The sequence below is a fragment of the Petaurus breviceps genome, unplaced genomic scaffold (genome assembly GCF_028583685.1).
Source record: "Petaurus breviceps papuanus isolate PSGF00001 unplaced genomic scaffold, PetGlider_PUasm1.0 90897, whole genome shotgun sequence".
Classification (NCBI taxonomy): domain Eukaryota; kingdom Metazoa; phylum Chordata; class Mammalia; order Diprotodontia; family Petauridae; genus Petaurus; species Petaurus breviceps.
The window spans coordinates 13,586,850-13,611,685 of record NW_027187374.1 but is presented as its reverse complement, the minus strand read 5'-3'; the positions used below and the strand labels follow the sequence as shown (position 1 = coordinate 13,611,685).

The 24,836-nt window shown below is 35.0% G+C and overlaps 1 protein-coding gene across 4 annotated transcripts in view; it reads left to right on the top strand.

Moving 5' to 3' along the window:
• CUNH21orf91 (chromosome unknown C21orf91 homolog) overlaps positions 1–23,946 on the top strand; it is a 28,596-nt gene extending 4,650 nt beyond the window's left edge. For all 4 annotated transcript variants that reach the window (XM_069075042.1, XM_069075040.1, XM_069075041.1 and 1 more), the window contains exons 3-5: positions 15,578–16,111; positions 17,097–17,159; positions 21,514–23,946. In XM_069075042.1, coding sequence (XP_068931143.1) covers positions 15,578–16,111; positions 17,097–17,159; positions 21,514–21,680 — 764 coding nt within the window. In that variant the 3' untranslated portion in view covers positions 21,681–23,946. The remainder of the gene's footprint in view (positions 1–15,577; positions 16,112–17,096; positions 17,160–21,513) is intronic.
• The last annotated feature ends 890 nt before the right edge of the window (positions 23,947–24,836 follow it).

Below are 24,836 nucleotides of genomic sequence, written 5' to 3'. Positions count from 1 at the left end.
CTATCCTACCTTTTCAATCTTTTTTCCCTCTTTTGAAATGACAATATAATATAAACTCAACCCAGGAATAACATAGTAGAGAATATTTTAAACTTCATATTTGTAGATCCTTCTAAGTAGCTTTTAACTATACTATGTATAATAACAACAGTTGAAATGTATACAGTACTTTAAGATTTAGAAAATATTTTAGCATTCCTTATGTCATTTGAAAATAGCAACCTGGTGTAAGCCTTCACATCATTCCTGGACTATTGCCTGCTGTTTGACCTTCCTGTCTCAAGTCTTAGGCTGTCAAATTCATATTCCTAGAGTGCAGGTCTGACCATATCACCTCTCTACCTCCCAATCAAAAACCTCATTAAATCCAGTGGGGTTCCTTTTACCTCCAAGATCAAATATAAAATCCTCTGTTTAGCTTTTAAAACTCTTCCTTACCCAGTTTGATTTTTTTTTTTTTATTAAAGGGGCCCTCCCTTGATTCACATCTTAAAAGAGACCTATTCACTTAAAGGGCCTTGCCTTACTCAAAGTGAGAACTTAAAAAGACCTTAGCTTAAAAGGACCAAGATCTCCCACTGCATTCTGGACCAGTCCTGGTCGATATCAGTCCTGATGGATTCAGATGGCTCTGGAGGAGAAAGTGAGACTGGTGACTTTGCATAACTCTCCTCAAATCAAAGTCAATTGCAAGTCATAACATTGTCTCTCTGATGTCTTGATCCTTTTCAAAAACGAAGAACAAACCACACAGATTTTTTTTTTTTAATTTATTTATTTTTAGTTTACAACATTCAGTTCCACAGTCCCTTGAGTTCCATTTTTCCTCCTCTCTTCCCCCCCCCCCCCCCATCATGGTGGCATGCATTTGAATATAGGATCTATAAATATCTTCACATTAATCATTAGTCAGGTTGTACAGAAGGATTATAACTGATGGAATGATCCGTGGGAAAGAGGAAACATAACAAAACAAGAAAAAGAAAGAGGGCAAGTATTTTGTTTCACTCTGCATTCAGACTCTGCATCTCTTTTTCTGGATGTGGGTATCTCTTTCAGTCATGAGTCTTTTGGAGGTGTCTTATAACCTTACATTGCTGAGAGGGACCCAGTCTATTGACATTGGTTGTCACACATTGTGTCTGTGATTGTGTAGAGATTTCTCCTGGTTCTACTCTTCTCACTCAGCATCAGTTTATATAAGTCTCTCCAGGCTATTGTGAAGTCCGGCTGCTCCTCATTTCTTATAGCACAATAGTATACCATTACATTCATATACCACAACTTGTTCAGCCATTCCCCAGTTGATGGGTATCCCCTTGATTTCCAATTCTTTGCCACCACAAAAAGAGCTGTTATAAATATTTTTGTACATACAGGTCCTCCTTCCACTTCTCTGATCTCTTTGGGATATAACCCTAAAAGTGGTATTGCTGGGTCAAAGGGTATATGCACTTATTTATAGTCCTTTAGGCATAGTTCCAGATTGCTCTCCAGAATGGCTGGATCATTTCACAACTCCACCAACAGTGTATTAGTGTTCCAGTTTTTCCACATCCTCTCCAGCATTTATCATTTTTCTGTTTTGTCATCTTAGCCAACCTGGCCTATGAGATGTGGTACCTCAGGGTTGTTTTGATTTGCATTTCTCTAATCACTAGTGATTTAGAACATTTTTTCATGTGCTCATAGATATCTTTAATTTCATTTTCTGAGAACTGCCTGTTCATATCGTTTGACCATTTATCAATTAAGGCGTGGCTTATATTCTTATAGATTTGACTCAATTCTTTGTATATTTTAGAAATGAGGCCTTTATCAGAGCCATTGATGTAAAGATTCTTTCCCAATTTTCCACTTCCCTCTTAATCTTGGTGGCATTGGCTTTATTTGTACAGAAGTTTTTCAACTTAATGTAATCAAAATTGTCCATTTTGCATTTTGTAATGCTCTCTAATTCTTGTTTTGTCATGAAATCTTCCCATCTCCATAAATCTGACAGGTAAACTATCCCTTGCTCTCCCAGATTGTTTACAGTATCAGCCTTTATACCTAAATCATGCACCCATTTCAACTTTATTTTGGTGTACGGTGTTAGATATTGGTCTATGCCCAATTTCTGCCAAACTGTGTTCCAATTTTCCCAGGAGTTTTTGTCAAATAGTGCATTCTTATTCCAAAAACTGGGGTCTTTGGATTTATCAAACAGTAGATTACTGTAGTCATTGGCTGCTGGGTCTCCTGTATGCAGTCTCACACAGCTTTTCTAGTCTTATACGTTATTCAAGTCTCTGCTTATAGTGGTTACAGATTTATATTTCTTTCGGGGGATATTTAAATTCACAATCTTTTTTTACACTGAGTTGGGATCTTATTTGGTTTATTCATTTCTCCAGCTTTAATTCCAGAACTGGGAATTTGCTAAGGCCAGGATTCACTTCTTGGTGGATGATTGGTCATATGTGGTCTTGACCTGGGTCATCTGTGTTCCTGTATAGATCTCCTCCTTCTGGGGTTTGGCTCCCTTTGATCATTCAAGACTGAATGCCAAGAATCTTGAAATTCCTGGGCTTGGAGTGTCCAGGTGTGAAAGCTGCGAAGCCATGCTGGTTGCTGCCATTTCCCTAGGGCTTCCAAGGTCCCCACTTGGGGGCCTTCCGAAGGGGGAGCCATGTGCTTTTGCTACATCCAGACGCAAAGATTCGCGGCACACAGTGGCCCTAGCTGCATTAACTAGGCCGACGCCGTCTTTGTTGGTGGCTCCATTTCCCAGAGTCATGGACTTCTGGCTGACTTTTTGTACAGTTCGGAGGTGGAAGAAATCACTGCAGTTTCTCATGAGATTTTTTATTTCACGGGGTATGGATTTCAGGGTTTTTTGTGGTAGATGTAAGTCTGCCTTAATGTTAGTGCGCTTCCTCTGAGGTTATCTTCGAGTCAGGGTATCCTCTCTGTTCTTGTTTGCGCGTTATGTTCTCCGTGAGAGCGTGCGCTGCTCCAGAGCAAGGGCCGTTTCTTGCCTTTCTTTGTATCCCCAGCACTTAATACAGCGCTTGGCATACAGTAGATGCTTAATAATTGTTTGTTGACTTCGCTTGAGTTGATCCCTACAGCAATCTTCTGAGGTAGCTACTATTTTTAGAAACACATTTTGTCACATGATTTTTTTTTTTGTTGTTTTATCTATGTTTGGATTCTGAATTAAAACTGCAAAGGAAATTTCTTTCACTCATAGTTATTGACATGTGAATTTTAATATAAATTATATAGTAAGAGGCAATAATAATATGTGGTTTAGTTGTGGAGGTACTGAGGATAGTAGACATGGCTAGTTGGTTTGTATTCGCATGCTTTGTGAACCTCCAGTTTATTTGCTTTCAGGCAGAGCTGGCTGGGACATACTCACACTTGTCATGCATTAAAACTAAGTATTTAACTGACTGATCTGTCAGTTGTGTGCTTGGAATCATTTGCTATATAATCATTATTATTTCAAATTCATTTTCTCAAATGTTTTATACTTGAGATGTTTTTGTGTATTACTCCAGTTAATATATCTCATAAACCTGTTAGTCAACTGAATAATTTTTCTATATGCAATGAACTTTTATATCTAAGTCAGAAATTTTACTCCTCTTGTTAAAGCATATGAACTTTCTTTTGCTTACAAAATAGGGAATCAGGATAAGGCATGAGCCCCTCCCTTACTTGTGCTGCTTTAGTTGTTTTAAACTACTCTTTGGGTGGACACATGGTCTCATCCTGTGTGATCTGAGTTCCTATGATTAGGAGAGAGAAAAAAGATCATTTGTTTAAAAATATATATCTGGGATAATTTCCAAGTATAACATACTGTATTGTGTCCAAATCTTCTATTGATTGTTTACCTGTTTACCTTGAGAAAAACTACCTGTACAGAAATCACTAGAGGCCTGAATTTGGATGAAAAAAAATTAACTAATGATTCAAATTTTAATGAACTTGGCATGAACAATAAAGTGGGAGGCCAGCGAGGCAGTGATTCACCTATTTAAAGAATGCTTTCTCTCCTCAGAGCCTCATTTAATAATTCTGAGTTATCTAAATAGATTTAAATGACTGGAATTATGATCTCAACTTAATCTAACCATGAAGTTGAATTTTTAGCTCCTGTACTAAAATGATGTGATATTCTGTAAGAGTGCCCCAAAATATGTTCATAAGAACATATAAAAAGCTTTTAAGTATGAAAAATATTATTAGCATATCTCTGTGGCTCATTAAATGAGAATTATAACTTATGTACACTACATATTACTGCTTTGTGAATAGGACAACAGTAACACAAAAACCATTTAAAAATTTTTTCTTAAATACTGCTGACCTCAAAGGAAAACTAGTTCTTTGGAAGAATATATAATATGCCAATCACTGGTTCATCCTGGAAAAGTTTTGACTTATAGAAAAACTTTTGTCAAGATGAGGGATCAAAATGGTCATTTTCTTTCTCTGAAAAATAAATTCCAAGAGTCAGTGAGGCCATTCATTTCTCAAATATGTAGAGAACTGAGCAAATTGATAAGAATACAAGCCATTCCCTAATTAATAAATGGTCAAAGGATATGAACAGGCAGTTTTCAGATGAAGAAATCAAAGCTATCTCTAATCATGTGAAGAAATACTCTAAATCACTTTTGATTAGAGAAATTCGAATTAAAACAACTCTGAGGCACCAGCTTACACCAATCAGATTGGCTAATATGACAGGAAAGGAAAATTATAAATATGAGAGAGGGTGTGGGAAAATTAGGACACTAATCCACTGTTGGTGGAGTTTTGAACTGATCCAACCATTCTGGAGAGCAATTTGGAACTATGCCCAAAGGGCAACCAAACTGCATACCCTTTGATCCTGCAACACCACCTCTCTCTATCCCAAAAAGATCATAAAAAAGGGAAAAGGATCTATTTATACAAAAATATTTATAGGAGCTACTTTTTGTGGTGGCAAAGAATTGGAAATTGAGGTAATACCCATCAATTGGGGAATGGCTGAACAAGTTGTAATATATGATTGTAATGGAATACTATTGTGCTATAAGAAATGACAAGCAGGATGATTTCAGAAAAACTTGGAAGACTTATGTGAACTGATATAAAGTGAAGTGAGCAAGACCAGGAGGACATTGTACACAGTAAAACATTGCACTATGATCACCTGTGAATAATTTAGCTATTCCCAGCAATATGATGATCCAGACAAGACAAAGGATTTATAATGCAAAATTCTATCAACCTCCAGAGAAAGAACTGATGAAGTCTGAATGCAGATCAAAGCATACTTTTTTAACTTTATTTTTTCTAATTTTTTCATCAGTGTTGCAACATGACTAATATGGAAATGTTTTGCATGATTGCATATGTATAATTTATATTAAATTGCTTGCTGTCTCAGGGATGGGGGAGGAGAGGGAGAGACAGAAAATTTGGAACTCAATTTTTTTTGTAAAATGAATGTTAAATATTGATTTTACATGAAATTGGAAAAAATAATTTAAAAAAGTAATGACTCCCACCATCAAAGGGGATATTTGTGAATCCTCCAATAAGGAAAGGTTAAAGGTTTGGAAGACTTTTTTTTTTTTTTGGAAGATCTTCAAGAACAGTTGAATGAAGTTGAAGTAGCTGCATAGAAAGCATTTTTTAAAGTGACCAAAACTTTTGGGCAAACTACAAAGCAGAGAATTACCAAAAAATTGTCCACAGTAAAACCCTCAAAGCCTATAAGATTATGGAATGGAACATGGCATTCAAGATCTGTTTCTTGGATTTACATTTGGACTTCTTCCTAGAAAACTCAGTGATAGCAGTGTTACAAACAAAAAGAATGCTTCTATCAAGAAATCTCAGTGGAAAAGAAATACTAGAACAAGTAGAGTCCAGGCCTGTGCTGGCCGACTAAGTTTTGGATGCTACAAATAAAATATAACAGAAAATCATCAGGGACCAAATTCTAGGTGAGTTAAGCACAACTTTTGTTTGTTTAAGCATGAGTTTGAAAAACAAACTGATTCCCATAAAAATGGTGAAGCTTGAAGCCGTATTTCAAGTCAAAAAGCTTTTTTTTGTTGTGATTCAGTGTTATTGTCATTTTATAATTGAAGAAACTGAAGCTAAGTGGCTTGACTAGGTTTACACAACTAGTGAGTATATGAGGCAAAATTTATACCAAGGTCTTTCTGATTCCAAGTCCAGTACCCTGTCACTATACAGCTCTTCCTCTGTAATATCATCAGAACTGGTCTTTAAATCACAGACCTCGTACTCCTTGCTAAGAAGCTGAATGTATCATTCTTACATGAGTGATTCTTCATTAATGTGTGTACATAAAGTAGAAAAAAATAGGATTTTATATTTTTCATAGCCCCATGGATATTCTTTTGGAAGATTGCAAATTTTCTTTGCTTTGTCTTTTATAATAAATAGGAAAGAGATCTTTTATAATAAATAGGGAAAAGACCAGGGTATGTGAATATTCACACCAGTTAGTCTTCAGAAATCCTAGCAATATAAGCAGTGTAGTCTTGACACTTTTGATAGGGGAAGTCTGTGTCATCAAGGAGCAGAGTAGATTCAAGACTGGAGGTTTTTAATGTTTCCATAAAGCACTTCTAAATTTAAAGTTACTTAGTTTTAAAAGATTCTCATTAAGGATAGGAGGCTGAATCCTGAGAATGGACAACAAGAAATAGAGCTCAGGCCTGGCCAAAAGTGGAACCTTCTCATTTGTGTTATTTGACAGCTACTTCCCCTTTACAGTCACACCCATATTTACACTCTTTCCCTAGCCCCATACTGCTGAAAAATCTGTTACCAAAATTTCTATAACTTTAAGGCAAATGAGACTGACAGGAGCAGGTTGCTGGGGGGAGGAAATGCTCTATGGAAGTTAGGAGCTGGGATTCTATCTTTAAGCAGGACTGTGGTATATATAGTCAGACGAGAAAATTTTGATCTGATTCTTGATGCTGCTAAGCTTTTATACAACCCTTTTTCATTTTATACAAAACAAAGTAGGTATTTGTAATGCCAAAAGTATTAACTAAACCTTAGATTTCTGTTAATAAACTTCTTTTCCATTATCCAGAATTATTTTTCACAAGGTCTAGCAAATCCCTGTAATGTCAAGCAGAGTTTCTAGCTTCTATTTTGCCACACTCTGAAAATACCCAGCTGTCCTATGGTGTAATCCACCATGTTCATTTCCCCTTACTTTAACCCAAGTTAGTTATCAGCCTTTGAAATGGACATCTTACTAAGAATTCTGAGCAGTTATTTCCAAAGAGGACCAAGAACACAGAGCCTTTTGTTTTGTTTTCCTTTAGCTAAAGTATTGTTTTTTTTTTTAAATTCAAAAAGACAAAAAAACCTTTTCATGCCTCCTGATCTTCCTGGTTAATATAAAAAAAAACTAGAAAAGGTTTATGTTATCCTGTAGATTTTGTGATTACTCTAGGAAAATTTAATAGCTGAGGTAAGAATGTAGGACAGATTTTGAGCAAGAATGGCAAGAACTAAACTGTGTATACTCTTTGACCCAGTGATACACTACTAGATCCATGCTGCCAAAGAAAGGGGAATAACTCATGTATAAAAATACTTAGCTCATTTTATAATGACAAAACAGGAAACTAAGGGGGTACCCATCAATTGGGGAATGGTGAAGCTATGATACAGGAATGTAATAAAATACTGTTGTGCTTTAAGAAATAAAACAGTTTTGGAGAAACCTAGGAAGATTTGTAAGAACTGATACCCAGTGAAGTGAGAAGAACCAGGACAACCATTTATATGATAATAACATTACATATTGATCATTGCCTTGATCAGATTTCTTTAACTTTGATCAAGTCATTTTCCAACCATGATTCCATAAAATCAGGTTGGTCTCTAAAAGCTAAATACAAGATTTTAGATTTGATCTTGGAAATAATAGGGAGCCTCTGGAGTTTATTTACTAGAGAGGTGACATGGTCAGTTCTGTTCTTTAGCAAGATAAATTTGATATCTGGGTAGGAGGATGGACTAGAGTGGGGAGAAATTTGAGTCAAGGAGACTATAACTAGCGGTCCATGTGTGAGGTGATGGATGGCCAGCAACAGAGTGGTGACAGTGTCAAGGAAAGGAGGGGACATGTACCAAAGCTATTTCAAAGGTAGAATTGACAAAATTTTGTAGCAGATTAGATATGAGGAGGGAGGGGCATGCTTGAGAGTGAGGAGTAAATAACAACTTACTTGTTAGCCTGGGTGATTGGAAAGATGATAGTGCCCTTAGGAACAATAGGGAAGTTACAAGAGAGGAAGGGTCTGGGGAAAGAGATGAGTTTGATTTTGGATATATTGAGTTTAAGATGTCTATAATATTATAAAATAACCGGTCCAATAAGTTAGCTAGAGATAGGAGAGAGGTCAGGACAGACGTTGGAGTTGGACAAGTAGATGTAAGAATCTTATGCATAGAAATGATAATTGAATCCATGGGAGCTGATGAGATCACCAAGTGAAATCATACAGAGGGAAGAGGACCCTGGGCAGACCCCTAAGGGAAACTCATGGCTAGCAGATATGACCAAGAAGATCTAGCAGAGGACATTGAGAAGGAACCATCAGACTCTAGGAGAATTGAGACAAAATTGTCATGAAAAACTAAGAAGAAGAATGTAATTGGCAGTGTCAGAGACTGCAGAGAAGTTAAGTAGGATGACAGCTGAGAAAAGGACTTTGGATTTGGCCTTTTGGAGAAAGCAATTTCAGTTCGATGATGCTAGAAATCAGACTATAGAGAGTTTACAAGAGAGTGAGAGGAAAGCAGTAAGAGGCACCTGTTGTAGACAGCTTTCTCAGGGAGTTTAGCCACAAACGTTAGCAAGGATGGATAGATCAAGTGAGGATTTTTTGAGTGTGAGGGAGACATGGGCATATTTGAAGACCTTGGGGAAGCTGTGGATAAGAGAGAGTTTGAAGTTAAGTAAGAGAGAGGATGATGGAGGGGGCAAACTGCTGGAGAAATGGAATAGAAAGGGATCACTTGTCCTTGTAGAATGTTTTGCCTGGGCATGGAGAATGGCCACTTCTTTGTGTGAAACAAGGGTGAAGAAGGAGATAACTGTTAGAAGTCAGCTGAGTGATGTGAGATGAGGAGGTAAGGAGAAGGGGGAGCTTTTGATGAATGTCCTCAATTCTTTAAAAAAAAAAGATCATTTTGAGGCAAGGTTTTTTTGCTGAAAGGATGGGGTGAGGGAAGCCATGGGAGATTTGAGGAGGCATTAAAAGGTTTGGAAAAACCAGTAAGTAGAATAGTTAAGTCATTTAACAAGGCCAGATCCACCTTCAAGTGTCCACCAAAAAAAAAAAAAGTTTTAATCACTTACTGACTTTAGAAGCTTTCGAACTAGTATTTCAGTTGACTAAACCAAAATGTTTACTAAGTATGAGGTAGGTGCTAACAACACAAAAAGATGAAAAGCAGTTCCTACCCTCAAAGGAGTTTAATATTTTGAATTGAGAATCATAACCTGAATAATATACATTCTTCATTCTCCTGTTTATTTTCTTTGTAGCTTGCTAGGCTGATCTTTTTTGAGTGGCATTTAATCTCCTTGAGGCAGTCATATTTTTACCTCTCAATGTAATGAACATAATGTCACCTGCAAACAAGTATCTACACAAATCTCAAATGGAGGAGCTGTATGCTCCAGAGATGGTAGGATTCTCCAGATGGGCCTGTTTACAGAAAGATAAGCATTTCACATTTCCATTTCATACATAAAGTTTGCAAAGAGCTTTATGTGCATGGATTCGTGATCTTTTCAATATGGTTGTTCTCTGCCCTGAAATAGATCACAACCTATTTATGCCTGCCAGCCCTGTGTAACTCTTGTCTCGGCTTCCCCTGAGTTTGTCACAGAGCTTTGCCTTAACCCACTGGCTCCTTTCTTGGATTCTTTTGACATTGACATTGCAAGAATACCATTGAGACCACATATCTATTCGTTATACTTTACTTTGACCACATAACCAGATCATCTTTTTTATCATTTTTTTTAAAAAACATTCTTCATCCCGATCCTTCATAGGTTCTTGTTTGCTATTTGTTCCCACCAGTCAAGTGCTTCTTTAGCATTCTCTGAGTTAGAGGATCAATCAGTAAGCCCTACATGCCACACACTGAAAATACAAAGACAAAAAAATAAAAGAGCCCTCAAGAGGCTCATGCTCGGATCACAGAGCTAGGAGGGACCTTCTGAGATCATCTAGTGCCCCTCACTCAGTCAAGGGAACTGAAAAAATCAGAGTAAGGGGCAGATCTTGGTTTGGGAACCAGGGTTCCTGATGGCAGGCTCTGTACCCTTTCCATTGTACCGTACTGCTTCTCCCAATCTTTGCCTTGTTTTTAAAATAAATTTCATTTTCCCTTTCATTACCAAGTACAATTATTTAGCAGTAGCTAATATTTGTATAGCACTTTATATATATTAACTCATTTGATCCTCACAATAACCCTGTAAGGTAAGAACTATTATCTTCTCTATGGTGCAGCTAGGTAGCTCAGTGGCCTGGAGGTAAGAAGACCTGCGTTCAAATGTGGCCTTAAACACTAATAACTGTGTGACCCTCTGGACAAGTTACTTTGCCTCTTCTTCAGTTTCCTCATCTGGAAATTGCGGACAAATAATAGCAGCTGCCTCCTAAGGTTATTGTAAGGGTCAAATATCATGATAATTGTAAAGTGCTTGCCAGGCACATAGCAAGTGCTACATAAATGTTTGCCATCATTATTATTATTAAACTTTATAAAACAGGGACTTAAGAAAAAAAAACTACCAAATCAAATTAAAAAGATACTGTAAATCACTGTACTTGTACCTAAATTTGTACTATTTACTGATTGTAGTTCCCAAAACAGAAAATGCATATTAACATTACTCATGTAATAACCAATTTTACTTTTTCTTTGTATATTATTTATTTCAGTAGTATAGGGAACTTTTCTGTATTTGTTGCTGGGTTTTTTGTTGTTTTTTAACATAGCCATAGTCAGTATGAATACTATTCTCTGGTTTTCCTTTCTTCATTCTGTATCATTTCATGTCTCCCTGCATTTATTTGAATTTGTCACATTTGTTTCTTATGATACAATAATATTGTGTTATATGCATGTATCATAATTTAAGTTGTATTGTGTTATTATATTCATGCACCATAATTTAAGTTGGTTTCCAGCAGTTAGACAATGTGGTTTATTTCCTCTACCCCTCTTTTTTGGTAAAAGTAGTGCTTCTAGAAATTTTATTTTACATATACATTTTCTTTTACGTATGAGTCCTTCCAACCCCTATCACTAATATCTTTCAGATTGAAATGCTAGCAGCAAGATTAGTACAAACAAGTGATCTTTGCTTTTGTTTTCTGGTAGAGACTAGGAGAAAGGAGAAGAGAGTATGAAGGGATTTTGAGGTGAAGAAAATAGGAGGAAAAAGAGCTAACATGGAGTTTAATAAAATGAAGCCTTACAGGAAAAGGGGAAACTGGAAGACTTGAGAGAAGAGAATATTTGAAATAGTTTATTTTAGAAGTGAGATAGGGGATCACAAACTGGAAGTTATGGATTAGAAAACAGCCTTTATTTTTTTTATATATATCTATCTTGTGAACCGATGAAAATCTTATCCAAATATTTCTAATTAATCTTTGTGGCATCTGGTGAGATGTTGCAAAAAGGCTTGACTTTATGGAATATCTTTTTTTTTTCCCCAAGTTAAGGAAAAGAGGGGTTCAGAGCCAGTGAAGCAACCAAAAATAGAAGCTTTTGATATATAATATGTCAAGGAAATCTTACAGAACAATGAAGAGATTTTGTTTGTTTCTCCATTATTGGCTTTTATTTCCACTTTGTTCTTATTTAAGCACCACCTCTGTTTTGTGGCAACCAGTAGAACACTCTCCCTTTGTTCTTCCAGCCTAATTGTGAAACAAATTATCTTCTGTTCCTTCACTTGCTATCTGGCAGTTTAAGTTACACTCTTGATTCAGAAATAGTAAAGCCATGTAGCTGAAAGGATTCACTAAAACTCTGATTATTAGTGACTTTGAGGTTTTGTGTTTTTAATAGCAACTTTGCATGAGAATAAATCCCCAAACCTATGCAAGGATTTCAAGGTCTCTCATTCCTACCCTTTTGTCCTACATCCTCCTATCTCAATTTGACTCTCTTTGTTTGAAATGTAGTCTGTTTATTTGTTATCAAAATATGTTTCACTACAGCATTATTCATTTTTATTTTTTCCTGCCCCTTAACTGACAACCTTTCATTTTTCTCTTAGAATATTTCTTATTGGGGCAGCTAAGTGGCGCAGTGAATAGAGGACCTGAGTTCAAATGTGGCCTCAGACACACAAAAACTAGCCGTGTGACCTTGGGCAAGTCACTTAATCCCGACTGCCCTCCAAAAAGCCAAAAAAAAAAAAAGAATATTTCTTCTAGTTCCAACTTTTCTAATCTTACTCCGAAGCATCTTAAATCTCTGAGCAAATTTTTTTATTTGTGAACCTTAATAGATTGTATTTTGAGAAACTTTTTAACTGCAACTCTAGCTGGCTAAACCAAAATGTTTGAGGGATTGAGTTCAACTAAACAAGAATATATTAATTGCATGCCCTGAGCAAGAGGTTCTTGTGTTATATAAAAAGGTAAAGATGAAAAATAGCCCCTGCTTACAAGGAATTTAATATTCTGAGAGAAGATGTGCTTCTAGAAATTTTATTTTACATATAGAGTTGTTGTTTAAGAGGCAGGTAAAATGGATGAAGATGACTGTATAAAAACAGTAAAGAAATAAGGCTATAGTCAAGGATTTAACTGAGGTAGAATAATGTAAGACAAGAAAATTCTACTAGGATGCTCATATTCTGTGAACTGCTTTGAATCTATGTAAGTATCCAAATGAAACTATCCAAGGGTCTTTTGTCAAAGTTTAGATAATGACTGACATCAGTAAGAATTCATTGTAATGGAATTTTGAGAGAATATTTTAAAATTGCATTTAGTATAAATATTGTTTTATATTTTCAATCTAAATCTAATATTGTTAATTGTGACTTTTAGAAACTTTTAAAATTTTATTTCTCACAAAATAAAAATGTTTCAGAGGCATTCCTAAATTGAATACCATTTAAGTTTTTAATTTTATTTCTCTTGCTTTTTGATAGTAAGAGGCTAAAAATAAGAAAATGAACCATGTCAAATGTTTTTTTCATTCAAGCTTAAAGGCAGAAATCATTAAGACATTCAGATAATAGCCTTTTAGTTAAATTTTTTAAACCTTTTTCAGTAGTCTGGTGAGATTCTGAAATGGACACAGCTAGTGCAGACCTTACATGCTGACTACAAACGTTTTGTAGACCAGAAAGCATATAAATGTGAGTTATTATTTTCCTTTTTCTGCTATCCACCTGTGGTAACTATGCAGGGGAATGGGGGCCTAAAAAAGGTTCTTTAAAGTAGCGGAGCTAATTCCATAATTGTTTTGAAATAGATGCATGAACTTCAAGTAAATCTCTCTTTATTCTCTTTTCTAATTATATGCTGCTTACCTTAGCTAGAACTTGTATATGAATGTTTAGAAAAAGGCTTTGTTAAATAGGTTCGCTAATATAATTTGATTTTAGCTTAGACTTAGAGAATATAACAGACTTTTTAAAAACATGTTTTTGTTGCAAGAAAACTAGTTTTTGTTCAATTTGTGAATCTTTATATGTAAATACTAATTTAGCTTAATGTACATAATTATTTGTGGTTTTGCACAAATATATTTTATTTAATGTTGCTAGAAGATAAATTGTAAGATTATATTATAAAGTCAGAACTGCCAAAATGCACAAGAAACTAAATTTTAAATAGTTTCTTAATTGTTATTTTGCATGAATGATTATACTTTGGAATATCTCTTGTGACTAAATGTTAAGTCTTCAAAAAGTCTTGGAATATTAGTATTCTTTAGATGACTACATATAGCTTCAGGATTTGAGGGGGGTGGGAAGGAGAAAGAGAGAGGCAATATTTTTTATTTTTTACCAGTAACAGTGCCTGCTCCTACCTTTAGCCAAAGTTTAGACTTAAATCAGGATGATTTATAATAACAATTGTTAAAGTAGACAACAGTAAATATAGAAACTTAATAGTTTCTTGGTGATCAATCTGCTGAATGTCAGTTTGGCCTTCCATTTGTTGAAATTTCTCAGAACTAAGCATATTCATCTGGTTTATATTACCAAGGAGTATTCTTGAGCTCAATATCTCTGGTTTGTTTTTAATATAAAAATTATTTGACTTAGGAAGATTTGATCATAATAAAAATTATTAAGTTATGTATGTTTGATTTTTTTTTTAAACAAGGTGGGGAAGCATTAAGTTCTCTACTAAAGTTAGAAAATCAAAGCGTAATGTAATTTCATTTTTATATAATTTAAAATAACATGCTTTTTACAATTAATTTTTTTTATGTCTGGTTCTGATATGCCATATTCTTTGAGTTCCAGTGATTACTGATTTGAGGGGTAGGAAGATATCTTTTGGATTAAATAGTTTTACCATGTTTATGTTCTGAAAGTAATAAAAATTTTCACTTTGTTTTGCCTAATTAGAAAAAATGCTTGCAGCTGTGTGTAAATTAGAAGGGTATGTATTCAAAACTATGTGCTTAAACCTCTAAATTACACCTTCAATCCAGGAAATACCATAAAGTTAAGAATGAGTCTATAAAACTGTAAGAGTTCATATTATGCAAAATAGCTTATAGCTGATACAAGGTAAAAATTAACTTAGAATATTTTCACAAATTCATAAGATTTGATTATGTGATATAACATTAACTTCAGCTCTGCTTATAATTTCTTAATGCTTATTTTTAATGGTGTTAATGCCATCATTCCTTAGTGAGGAGGCAATGTATAGAGGACTAGTCTCAGAGTCATTGTGTCTCGGTGTTTCAAGGCTGCCTCTTAACATGGAGGTTTTTAACAAGGGGTCCATGGATAGATTATAGGAGGGTTTGTGAATTTGAATTTATATACACAGAAGTATGTGTGTGTGTATACATATATATATATATACACATGTACACATGTCTTTATTTTTACTTGCCTCTAACTGAAATTTGGCATTTGCTTCAGTTATTTAAAAACATTATTCTGAGAAGAAGCCCATAGGTTTCCCCAGACTGCCAAAGGGGTCTGTGACAAAAAAATTAACACTCTAACCTTGGCTGTGAGACCTGTCTAAACTATTAACCTCTTTAGTGCTCCAGGTAATTCTCTAAGAAGATATAAATTGTGGAACAGTTATCAATTTGTAGTGTTAAGAGTATTTCCTCGCCTGTAACTCCTTATACCCCAGTCCAGAGCCCACCTAACAATTATTTTTCATTGTTTTTCTCCTAATTTCACATTTTTTTCTTTCTTCCTAGGTTTATGATCTTGAAACTTTTTATTTTAAGTAATAGATCTTTAAAATGTTAATTCTTTTGTTTTTCTTTATAGGAGTACCAAAATCTAATCTCTTGCATACCAGATCATTAAGGGGACACAAAGAGTGTTTTGAAAAATTCCATTTGATAGCAAACCAGGATTGTCCTCGATCTAAACTCTCCAAAAGCACTTATGAAGAAGTCAAAACAATATTTAGTAAAAAGATAAATTGGATTATACGGCATGCCCAGAATAAGGATGTAGAGTCTGATCCTGAATGTTCAAAAACTTCCCAGCACCCACTTTTAAATTTTAGACATAAATCAGATAGAAAGTTATTACCACAATTTGATTCCCAAGTACCAAAGTATTCTGCAAAATGGATAGATGGAACAGCAGTGAATATCTCAAACCATGCACAAAGAATTTTGGAGCAGAGCGAATCTGCAAGCTTTGGACTTGATATGTTGCAAGATCGAAATCCCCCTTTCTGCTATAATAGTGTTTTGTGGTCTCATCACCAGAAAACTCAGAAAAATGAAAAGAAAGCTTCTGTTTCAGACATTAGTGACCAGAGACAACACACTTATTATACAAGAGAACAATGTAAGTAAAGCACTGTCAGATAAATTTTTTCATATTTTTGTAATTTGTAATGTGTCGGCTGTGTAGAGTCTTATATGTGCTTCATAATTAACTGATTTGATGGTTCTTCCCTCCACTATTGCTGTATTCTGATCTTTCATCATGTATCAATTACCATAGAATTATGAGTCTATGCCAAAAAGCACCATTCTGGCAGGTTCAGTTAAGCTAGAAAAGGTATAGCTGATGGTCCTGTCATCTATGGACTAAAGAGGCCATTGTGAGAATATTGATTACCAGATAATTAAAAAAAAATTTTTGGCCTCAACTCAAAAATCATCTGACATATTAGTTATACAATATTTTGAGAATTGATACAACTAACTTTTTACAGCTAGTTTGTTGCTAATTCAGCCCCAAATGAGATGCTGGCTTCCATAATGTTGTTTGAATTGGATATATCCTTGATGTGGTTTGAAAGTATTATTTTATGGTGCCTTTTGTTTCATCTTAAGTTTCTGTATTAAATATTATCAGTCAAGGGTGACTTTCCCATAGATCCGTAGAGAGGACCAACTATTGACTATTCTCTGCATAGTTTCACAAGATTCTTACCTGTGAACTGGGGTGGAATGACAAAACCCCTGATATTAATAGTAACATGACAAGGAGCAAAAAAAAAATGTTCTTTCTTAAACATCAAAACAATGATACTACTTTATCACTGCCCAGAAACGAGAATTGGAGAAACATGCATCATTGAGATTTGCATCGACTTGACAAGTATTTCTGTTATAATTTTCTTTAATTTTAACTATGGTCTAAATAACAAGATTTTTAATATATGAGGCTACTGAATTTTTTACTAAAGAAACAACTTTTAACTACATTCACAGTGCCACTTAGGGCAAACAAAAGTATCTCAAGAAAGATCATGCTTTTGGTTAATGTGGCTGTGTTTTATTTTTCCTAGTTTTTATATAATGAATATATTTTCATGTTGCAGTGAGTTTGATGACTCTTGGTGAGGTAGAGCAGCTGAATGAAAAGCTTCACCAACAAATACAAGGTAAGGAATCATTTTGAACACAGGAAAAGTTTTATTGTGTAGAAAATCTCATTTTAAAAGGAATTAAAGAATTTCTATAGTTACATTTTAATTTGGAAATTAAAACACCGTGTTGGAATTCCAGAGCGCAGGACTTTTTTTTTTTTAATAGATACATTATAAAGTAAGGTGTGACAATAGAAAATATCTCTGTTATTGCTACTTTACTAGAAAGAAGAACATTTATTTAGCATGTTGGCTGTAGTGTGAGATATATTTTGTTGTTTTTTCCTGAAGATTGGTGATGAGGAACAGCACCCAAGGGGAATTTTTTTATAACTATATCTATCTATATATGAATATAATCTTTAAATTTGGAATTATTAGGAAATATGTTTGGAGGAACATAAGGTCTAGAATTTCAAGGGGAATAATGAAAAAAAAAGTGAGAATTAAGGGGAAATGACTCTTCCAGACTACAAATTGTATTATAAAAGAGTAATCATTAAACTATTTGGTATTACTGGTTAAAAAAAAGGATAAGTGGAACAGCTTAGAAAAGGAAGAATGAAGACTTGGACTAAAGCCAGTGTTCAACAGACTTGAGAACATAAATATGACTGGGAGGGAAGGACTACCTTTTTGACAAAAACTGCTGACAACACTGTAATACAACATGTCTGAAATTGAATTTATATTGTCTACAACAATAAGCTTAAAATATATGTTCAAACTGATTATGTTAGGACACAACAAAAAATGTTAGAAGAAAATATAATTGGTAACTTCCACAGCTTGAATGAAGGGAAGAATTCTTAACCAAATAAGGAATAGGTATGATTACAAAAGAAAAAATAGGATTGATTATATGAAATTGAAATGTTTTGCACAAACTCAGTGGAGCTCCAAGATAAAAAGAGAAAGCATCATTTTATATCATATATCTCTGATCAAGGTCTGAAATCCAAGTTGTATAGAGAATCATCACAAATATATAAGACCAAGAGCTGTTCCTCAGTGGGTGAAGTGGACAGAGTACATGAAGAATTGCACATTACTGAGCCATATGAAAAACTGCTCCAAATCATAAATATTAAGAGAATCACATATAACAACAACCCTAAGTTTTCATTTCCTACTGAGTAAAAGACAGTTAGTGTTGGCTATTGGAAGAGAGGCAAACCAATAGGGTCTTAGTGGAGTCCTGAATTGGTCCAGCCATTCTGGAAAGTAATTTGAAATTACCAATCAACATGCATTTATTGAGCACATAACATGCCAGGTACTTTGCTAAGCACTGGACATACAAACTAAAAAATAAAACTGTCCTTGGCCTTGAGGACCTTCACATTCTAACGGGGAGACAGTGTATACAAAAGGAATACAAGGTATTTCAGTGACTCTGGAAGAGAGAATGAGGCTAACAACTTTGTGCAACTCTGCCTAACTTAAATCCAGTTTCCACACAAGTCAAGACATCACCCCGTGATGTCATTGGTCCTCTTCCAAAATGAAGGATGAACAACAACAAGGTGAGGAAGAAGTGCATTCTGGAGTAGGAGATGGCCAGGGCAAAAGCACAAAGATGGGAAATGAATTGTATATGGGAGTAACAGAATGAAAGCCAGTTTGGCAGAATCTAAGAGTGTGAAATGGGTAATAACAGAAATAGGAGAGTTGGGGGGGGGAAGGTAAATTCTTTGTTGGATATGTAGACTTTGAGATGTCTCTGGAACATAGACTCTGAAATGTTCAATAGGTTTTTCAGAACTAAAGCTCTGGTCTCCCTGCCTCACCAGTCCCTGCTCCAATCTGTCCTAACATTACTACAGCCAAAGTGATTTTTCTTAAGTCCAGATTTGATTACATCTTTATTACCTCTAAAATCAAATGTAAACTCTTTTTAGCTTTTAAAGCCCTTGCCTATTTTTCCACACTCTCATATTATCCCTGCTTCCTCTTTGATTGCTTTCTTTCTGTTCCTCACATACAAAATGCATTTCTCATCTCTAAGCTCTTACATTGACAGTCATCCATGCCTAGAACATAATCACCACCTATATCTCACAAAATTCCTCTTTCCTTTCAAAACACAACTCAAGAGCAGCCTTCTGTGTAAAATCTTTCCTCACTCCCCACCCCATCTTGCTGCACTACCTCCCAAAATTACCTTGTATTCCTTTTGTATCAACCATGCTTAGACTTGTATATCATGTCTCCCCATTATAATAATAATAGCATTTTATAGCACTTTCACAAATATTATCTGTTGTCCTGACCACACCACTGGGAGGTAGATTATTCCATTTTACCATAAAGAAAATTAAGGTATATAGAAGTTAAGCAACTTGCCCAGGATCACACAGCTGTCTAAGGCAGTATTTTAATTCATCTTTCTGACTCCAGGTCCAGCATTCTATCTACTTTACCTCTAAGCTGCTTAAGAGCAGATAACAGTTTCATATACTGGGGTTTAAAGTGTTTTTTATTTAAGGATGGAAAGACCTTAGACATGTTTGAAGGCGTTATTAGTAACGTTATTTAAACATTAGTAAAGTTATTAGTAAAGAAAGATCCAGTATGTAGGGAGAAGTTGAAGATGGAAGGAGATGAATCACAGATGTAGGAGAGTTAGTCAAGGCAAAGGGAAGACATACCTCATTGTCAGAGACTCTGGGAAAGGAGGAGAGAATGAGTAGGGTGATATCAAAGGATTTGAGGGGAGGGGCAGCTAGGTGATGGATGCAGTGGATAGAGTGCTGGATCTGGAGCCAGGAAGGGTTCAATCTTACCTCAAACAGTATCTGTGTTCCCTTGGGCAAGTTACTTAACTATGTATGCCTCGATTTCCTCATTTGTAAAATGAGCTGGAAAAGGAAATGTTAAACCACTCAAGTATCTTTGTGAAGAAAACCTCAGATTTGATCACGAAGAGTCAGACATGACTAAACAACATCAAGGGATTTTGAGATGAAGAGAATGAGAGAAAAGGGAGCCTGGCTCTGCATTTCTCAGGAAAGCAAGTAGAGGTCCTCATGTAAGGAGAGAGAAGTATGGAAGGCCTGAGGAAGGAAGAGATGGTCTGCAATAATTTCTATGGTAGAGTGAGATAGGGAATTGATTAGGAAGGAATAAAAGGATTCCCTTGCTGCACTGAGGGCACAGTTGAAGTTGGATATCATAAATTTATAAAATACTCAGTCAGCAGGGTACTGTGGCTTTCTCCTGCTCAGCCACCTTTGAGTAGGAGCAGAGAAAGAGAATAGTGGGAATAATCTAGAACTAAGGTTTTAGATTAATGACAATAAAATAAGGGGGTGAGAGATTTGAGCGGGAGACAGAAATGACTGTTGCTTTGGAATTGGAAAGGGAAGAATGTGAAATCAGAATAGGGCTAATGCCTAAGAAAGTACTAAGGGATGAAAGAAGTTACAGGTCTCAAGGAGGGTAAAGAATAGGATTAGAATAGAGTAGAAGGAGAGAGAGAGATGGAATTATAGGAAGTTCTGGTTAAATAGAGAGGAATGTCAGTGTTCCTAATTAAAGAAGTGAAAGGATAGTGTGACATCTCTCTTCCCTCCCCCCCACTGCCATAATATGTGGCTGAAGTATAATGAAGGAAGTAATGGAATTTAGAACGTTGAGTAATTTGCAGATAGAGAGTTTGAAGTAGCTTCAGTGTGAATGTTGAAGTCCCCTATTAAGAGACAGGAGTTGTGGAAGAGAAAGAACATAGTAAGCTGATGTCAAATCCTTGAGAAAGGAGGAAGAATGATTAACTGGTGACTTGTAGCAGCCCCAGTCATTTCGTAGGTGGAAATTTTTGATTGTGTGGACTTCAGAGGAGAAGAGATTGTTGGAAAGAAGAGAATCTAGAAGTGGGAAGCAGTTTTTCCAATGTTTTGTTTTGGGGTTTTTGTTTTTTGTTTTCCAAAGAAGAGAAAGGGGGAAAAGGCAAGGAGTAAGAGAAGGTATAGTCATTGCTGGGGACAATTCATTGTCACCAGCGGGAAGCCAGCGAGGACTAATAGATGGAGAAAGGATAAGAAAAAACAAGTCTAGTATGATAGCAAGTTTGTTTATCATAGATCATATTTTCTCCTTAACAAATGGAGTTGATAGCCATTATATAATGACTAATGCTACAACATGTAATATATCTATGTATGTGGAACAGTTGAAACTACTACAACAATGTCAATATAATATTAATCTAATTTCATTGAGTATATTGAGGGTTTTTTAGGGATGGGGATTATTTTTAATAGAAAAATTTTGATAATGCATTCAATTTAAATTATTTGGAAAGTGAATCACTATGAACTGTGAATCATGAGCTTTCTAGATACTAAAAATAAAACTTGCCTTCTTTTAGAAATTTTTGAGCAGCTGGCACACCAAGTACAGGAAAAGGATTCTTTGGCTTCAGAACTCCATGTCCGACATATTGCCATCGAACAACTACTTAAGAATCATTCCAAGTTGCCATGTCTTCAAGCCGGGAGACAAGGAATGAAATGCAACCTTCCCATAAGTAACTGAACAAGATTAACAATTAATCCATCTATTCATTGGTCAGTTGTGCAGACAAACTTCTGATAAGGATGTTGAAAAGTTGTGGCATCCTTTTGCAAACATTTGGAATCTTTTCAACAGCATTTAATCTATTTTAAGTACAGTTTTTAAAATACTTTTAATTTTTAAGATTTGTTGGGGGTTTTTAAGCCCCTCACCTGAGACAGTAAGCAATCTGATAGAGGTTATACATGTGCAATCATGTAAGACATTTCCATATTAATCATTTTGGGCAAAAAGACTTGAACAACAAAAAAGAAAGTAAAAAAATAGTATGCTTCAGTCTGTATTCAGATAACATCTGTTCTTTCTCATTATAAATCTTTTGGGATTGTCTTGGGTCATTGTATTGCTGAGAAATAGCTAAGTCATTCACAGTTCTTCATGGTACAATATTGTTTTTGCAATGTGTACAATGTTTTCCTAGTTCTGCTCACTTCCCTTTGTATCAGTTCATGTAAGAATTGCAGATTTTTCTGAAATTATGCTGCTTGTCATTTCTTAGAGCACAATAATATTCCATTACAATTATATACCATCCATAGATCTGACAAGTAAGTTATTCCAACGCTCTCCTAATTTATTGTATCATGCTTTACATGTAAATCATGTACCCATTTTAGCCATATCTTAGTATACATTTTGAAATGTTGATCTATACCTCATTTCTGCCATACTGTTTTCTAGTTTTCCCATCAGTTTTTGTTGAATAATGATTGTTTGTCCTGAAAGCTTAGATCTTTGGGTTTAGTAAACATTAGATTACTGTGGTTATTTGCTACAGTACCCAGTCTATTCTTCTGATCCACCACTCTTGTTTCTTAGCCAGTACCAGATTGTTTTGATAATTACTGCTTTATAGTACCTGGTACAGCTAGACCACTTAACTTTGCATTTTTTTTTCATGAATTCCTTTGATATTCTTAACCTTTTATTCTTCTAGACAAATTTTATTACAATTTTTTTTCTAGCTCTATAAAATCGTTTTTTTTTTTTTTGGTAGTTTGATTGGCATGGCACTGAATAAGTAAATTAATTTAGTTTAAATTGTCATCTTAATTATAATGCCTTGGCCTGCCATGAGCAATTAATATTTTTCCTGTTGTTTAGGTCTAGCTTTATTTGTGTGAAAAGTGTTTTGTAATTGTATTCATATAGTTTCTGGGTTTGTCCTGGCAGGTAGACTTCCAGGTATTTTATATTGCCAGAGTTATTTTAAATGGAATTTCTCTTTCTATTTCTTGCTGCTGAGCATTGTTGGTAATATATGAAAATGCTGATGATTTATATGGATTTATTTTTTATCCTGCAACTATGCTAAAGTTGTTAATAATTTCAAGTAGTATTTTAGTTGATTCTTTAGTATTCTCTAAGTATAACATTATATCATCTGTGAAGAGTGATAGTTTTGTTTCCCCATTGCCTGTTCTATTTTCCTTTTTTTTTTTTTAAACAATTGGGGTTAAGTAACTTGCTCAAGGTTACACGGCCAGTTATTTTGTGTGGGTGCTAAAATATCTGAGGCCGGAACCCATCTTGGATCTCCTGACTCCGGGGCCGGCGCTCTTACTGCGCCACCTGCCCACCCCACCTATTCTATTTTCTTATTGTTATTGCTAGCGTTTCTAGTAGAATATTGAATAGTAGTGGTGGAAAATGGGCATCCTTGCTTCTAGCTTATGCCCATTACAGATAATGTTTGCTGATGGTTTAGGTAGATATTACTTATCATTTAAATGTAAGCTCCATTTATTCCTATGCTTTCTAGTGTTATTAATAGAAATGGGTGTTGTATTTTGTCAAGGTTTTTGTCATTCAATCTATTTTTAATGTTAGATCTTGATTATTTTAAGTTAGTAGGGGATGATTTTGGTTCATTTTTAAAGCTTTTTTTTTTTTACAACTTTCCCATGATTTGCAAATGCTCTTATTTGCCCTCGTCCCCCTATCTTACACACACCCTTTGATGTTTTACTTACTGTGAGTTATATTACAATGTGAGTTTATTGTAGTCATTATTGTTGAATATCTGCCATTTCAGTAGAAAAATGTTGATTAAAGCCTTAGGTCAGACTAAGCTACTAAATTGAATTTTAAGAGGGGAAAAATTAATGAAATTCACCTCTTATTTATTATGAGCAATATTTTAATATGGAAATTTTATATAAAAATGCTATTTTAGGTACCTTTCCAATTATCTTTATAAATATACATTTGAATAGCTTTATATAAATGTTTACATTTGTATATAATTATATTCCTGTGATTTCACTAGGGAGCTCCTGGTGAGGAATTTCCCCTACCAGTGAAGGCTGCTCTGCACTTTGTAGTCTTTAGAAATTACAGGTCCAGTCCAAATCCCTATTTCATTTAGAGCTTCTGTCAACTACATGTTCTTCTAACTCTGTGAAACATGGAAGGAAATAGAAGTATGCCCATATCTTTTAAAAAAAAATCCAATTTGTTCTATTTTTCTCTTCGAACGAAAGGGGCCATGCAAATATGTGGCAGTGGTGTAAGATAGTGATTGGATGACACTTCCATTTCAAGTTTTTAAAATTTTGCACAAAAACTTGCCCTAATATTAGGGGATTAGATTACTCTGGTTATATTTACTACAGTACCTAATCTATTCTTCTGATCCACCACTCTTGTTTTTAATTTTTTGTAATTAACAGTTAACCCCAGCAAGAGGCCAGCAGGCCCCAATGGGCAAAAGCATGGCCCCCAGGGGTGTGGAACAAGAAATTATTTAACTTATCCCTTAAATGACTATAACTGGGCTATTATTAGTCAACCCTGACTTGTAGTATTCAAGTCTGACATACGTAGCACTACAAGAGGAAGAGAAAAACGAAAACAGTAAAAACAAAACAGTACTCTGAAGAAGTGAGTGAATCTAGAAAAATCTCAGAAAAGTCTTAGTCTCAGGTCTAAAGGTAAGTGAAGCCAAATATTTGCAGTTCACAGTGGGTCTCTCAACATAAATGTGAACATAAACAGAAGCAGCACAAGGAATATTGAAGCTCCAGCAAAGATGATATATCTTGTACAGTCACCAATCCTTTTCATAGGTCAGGAAGAATTGCCTTGTTCCAACATCCACTTAGCTTAGTATTTCCT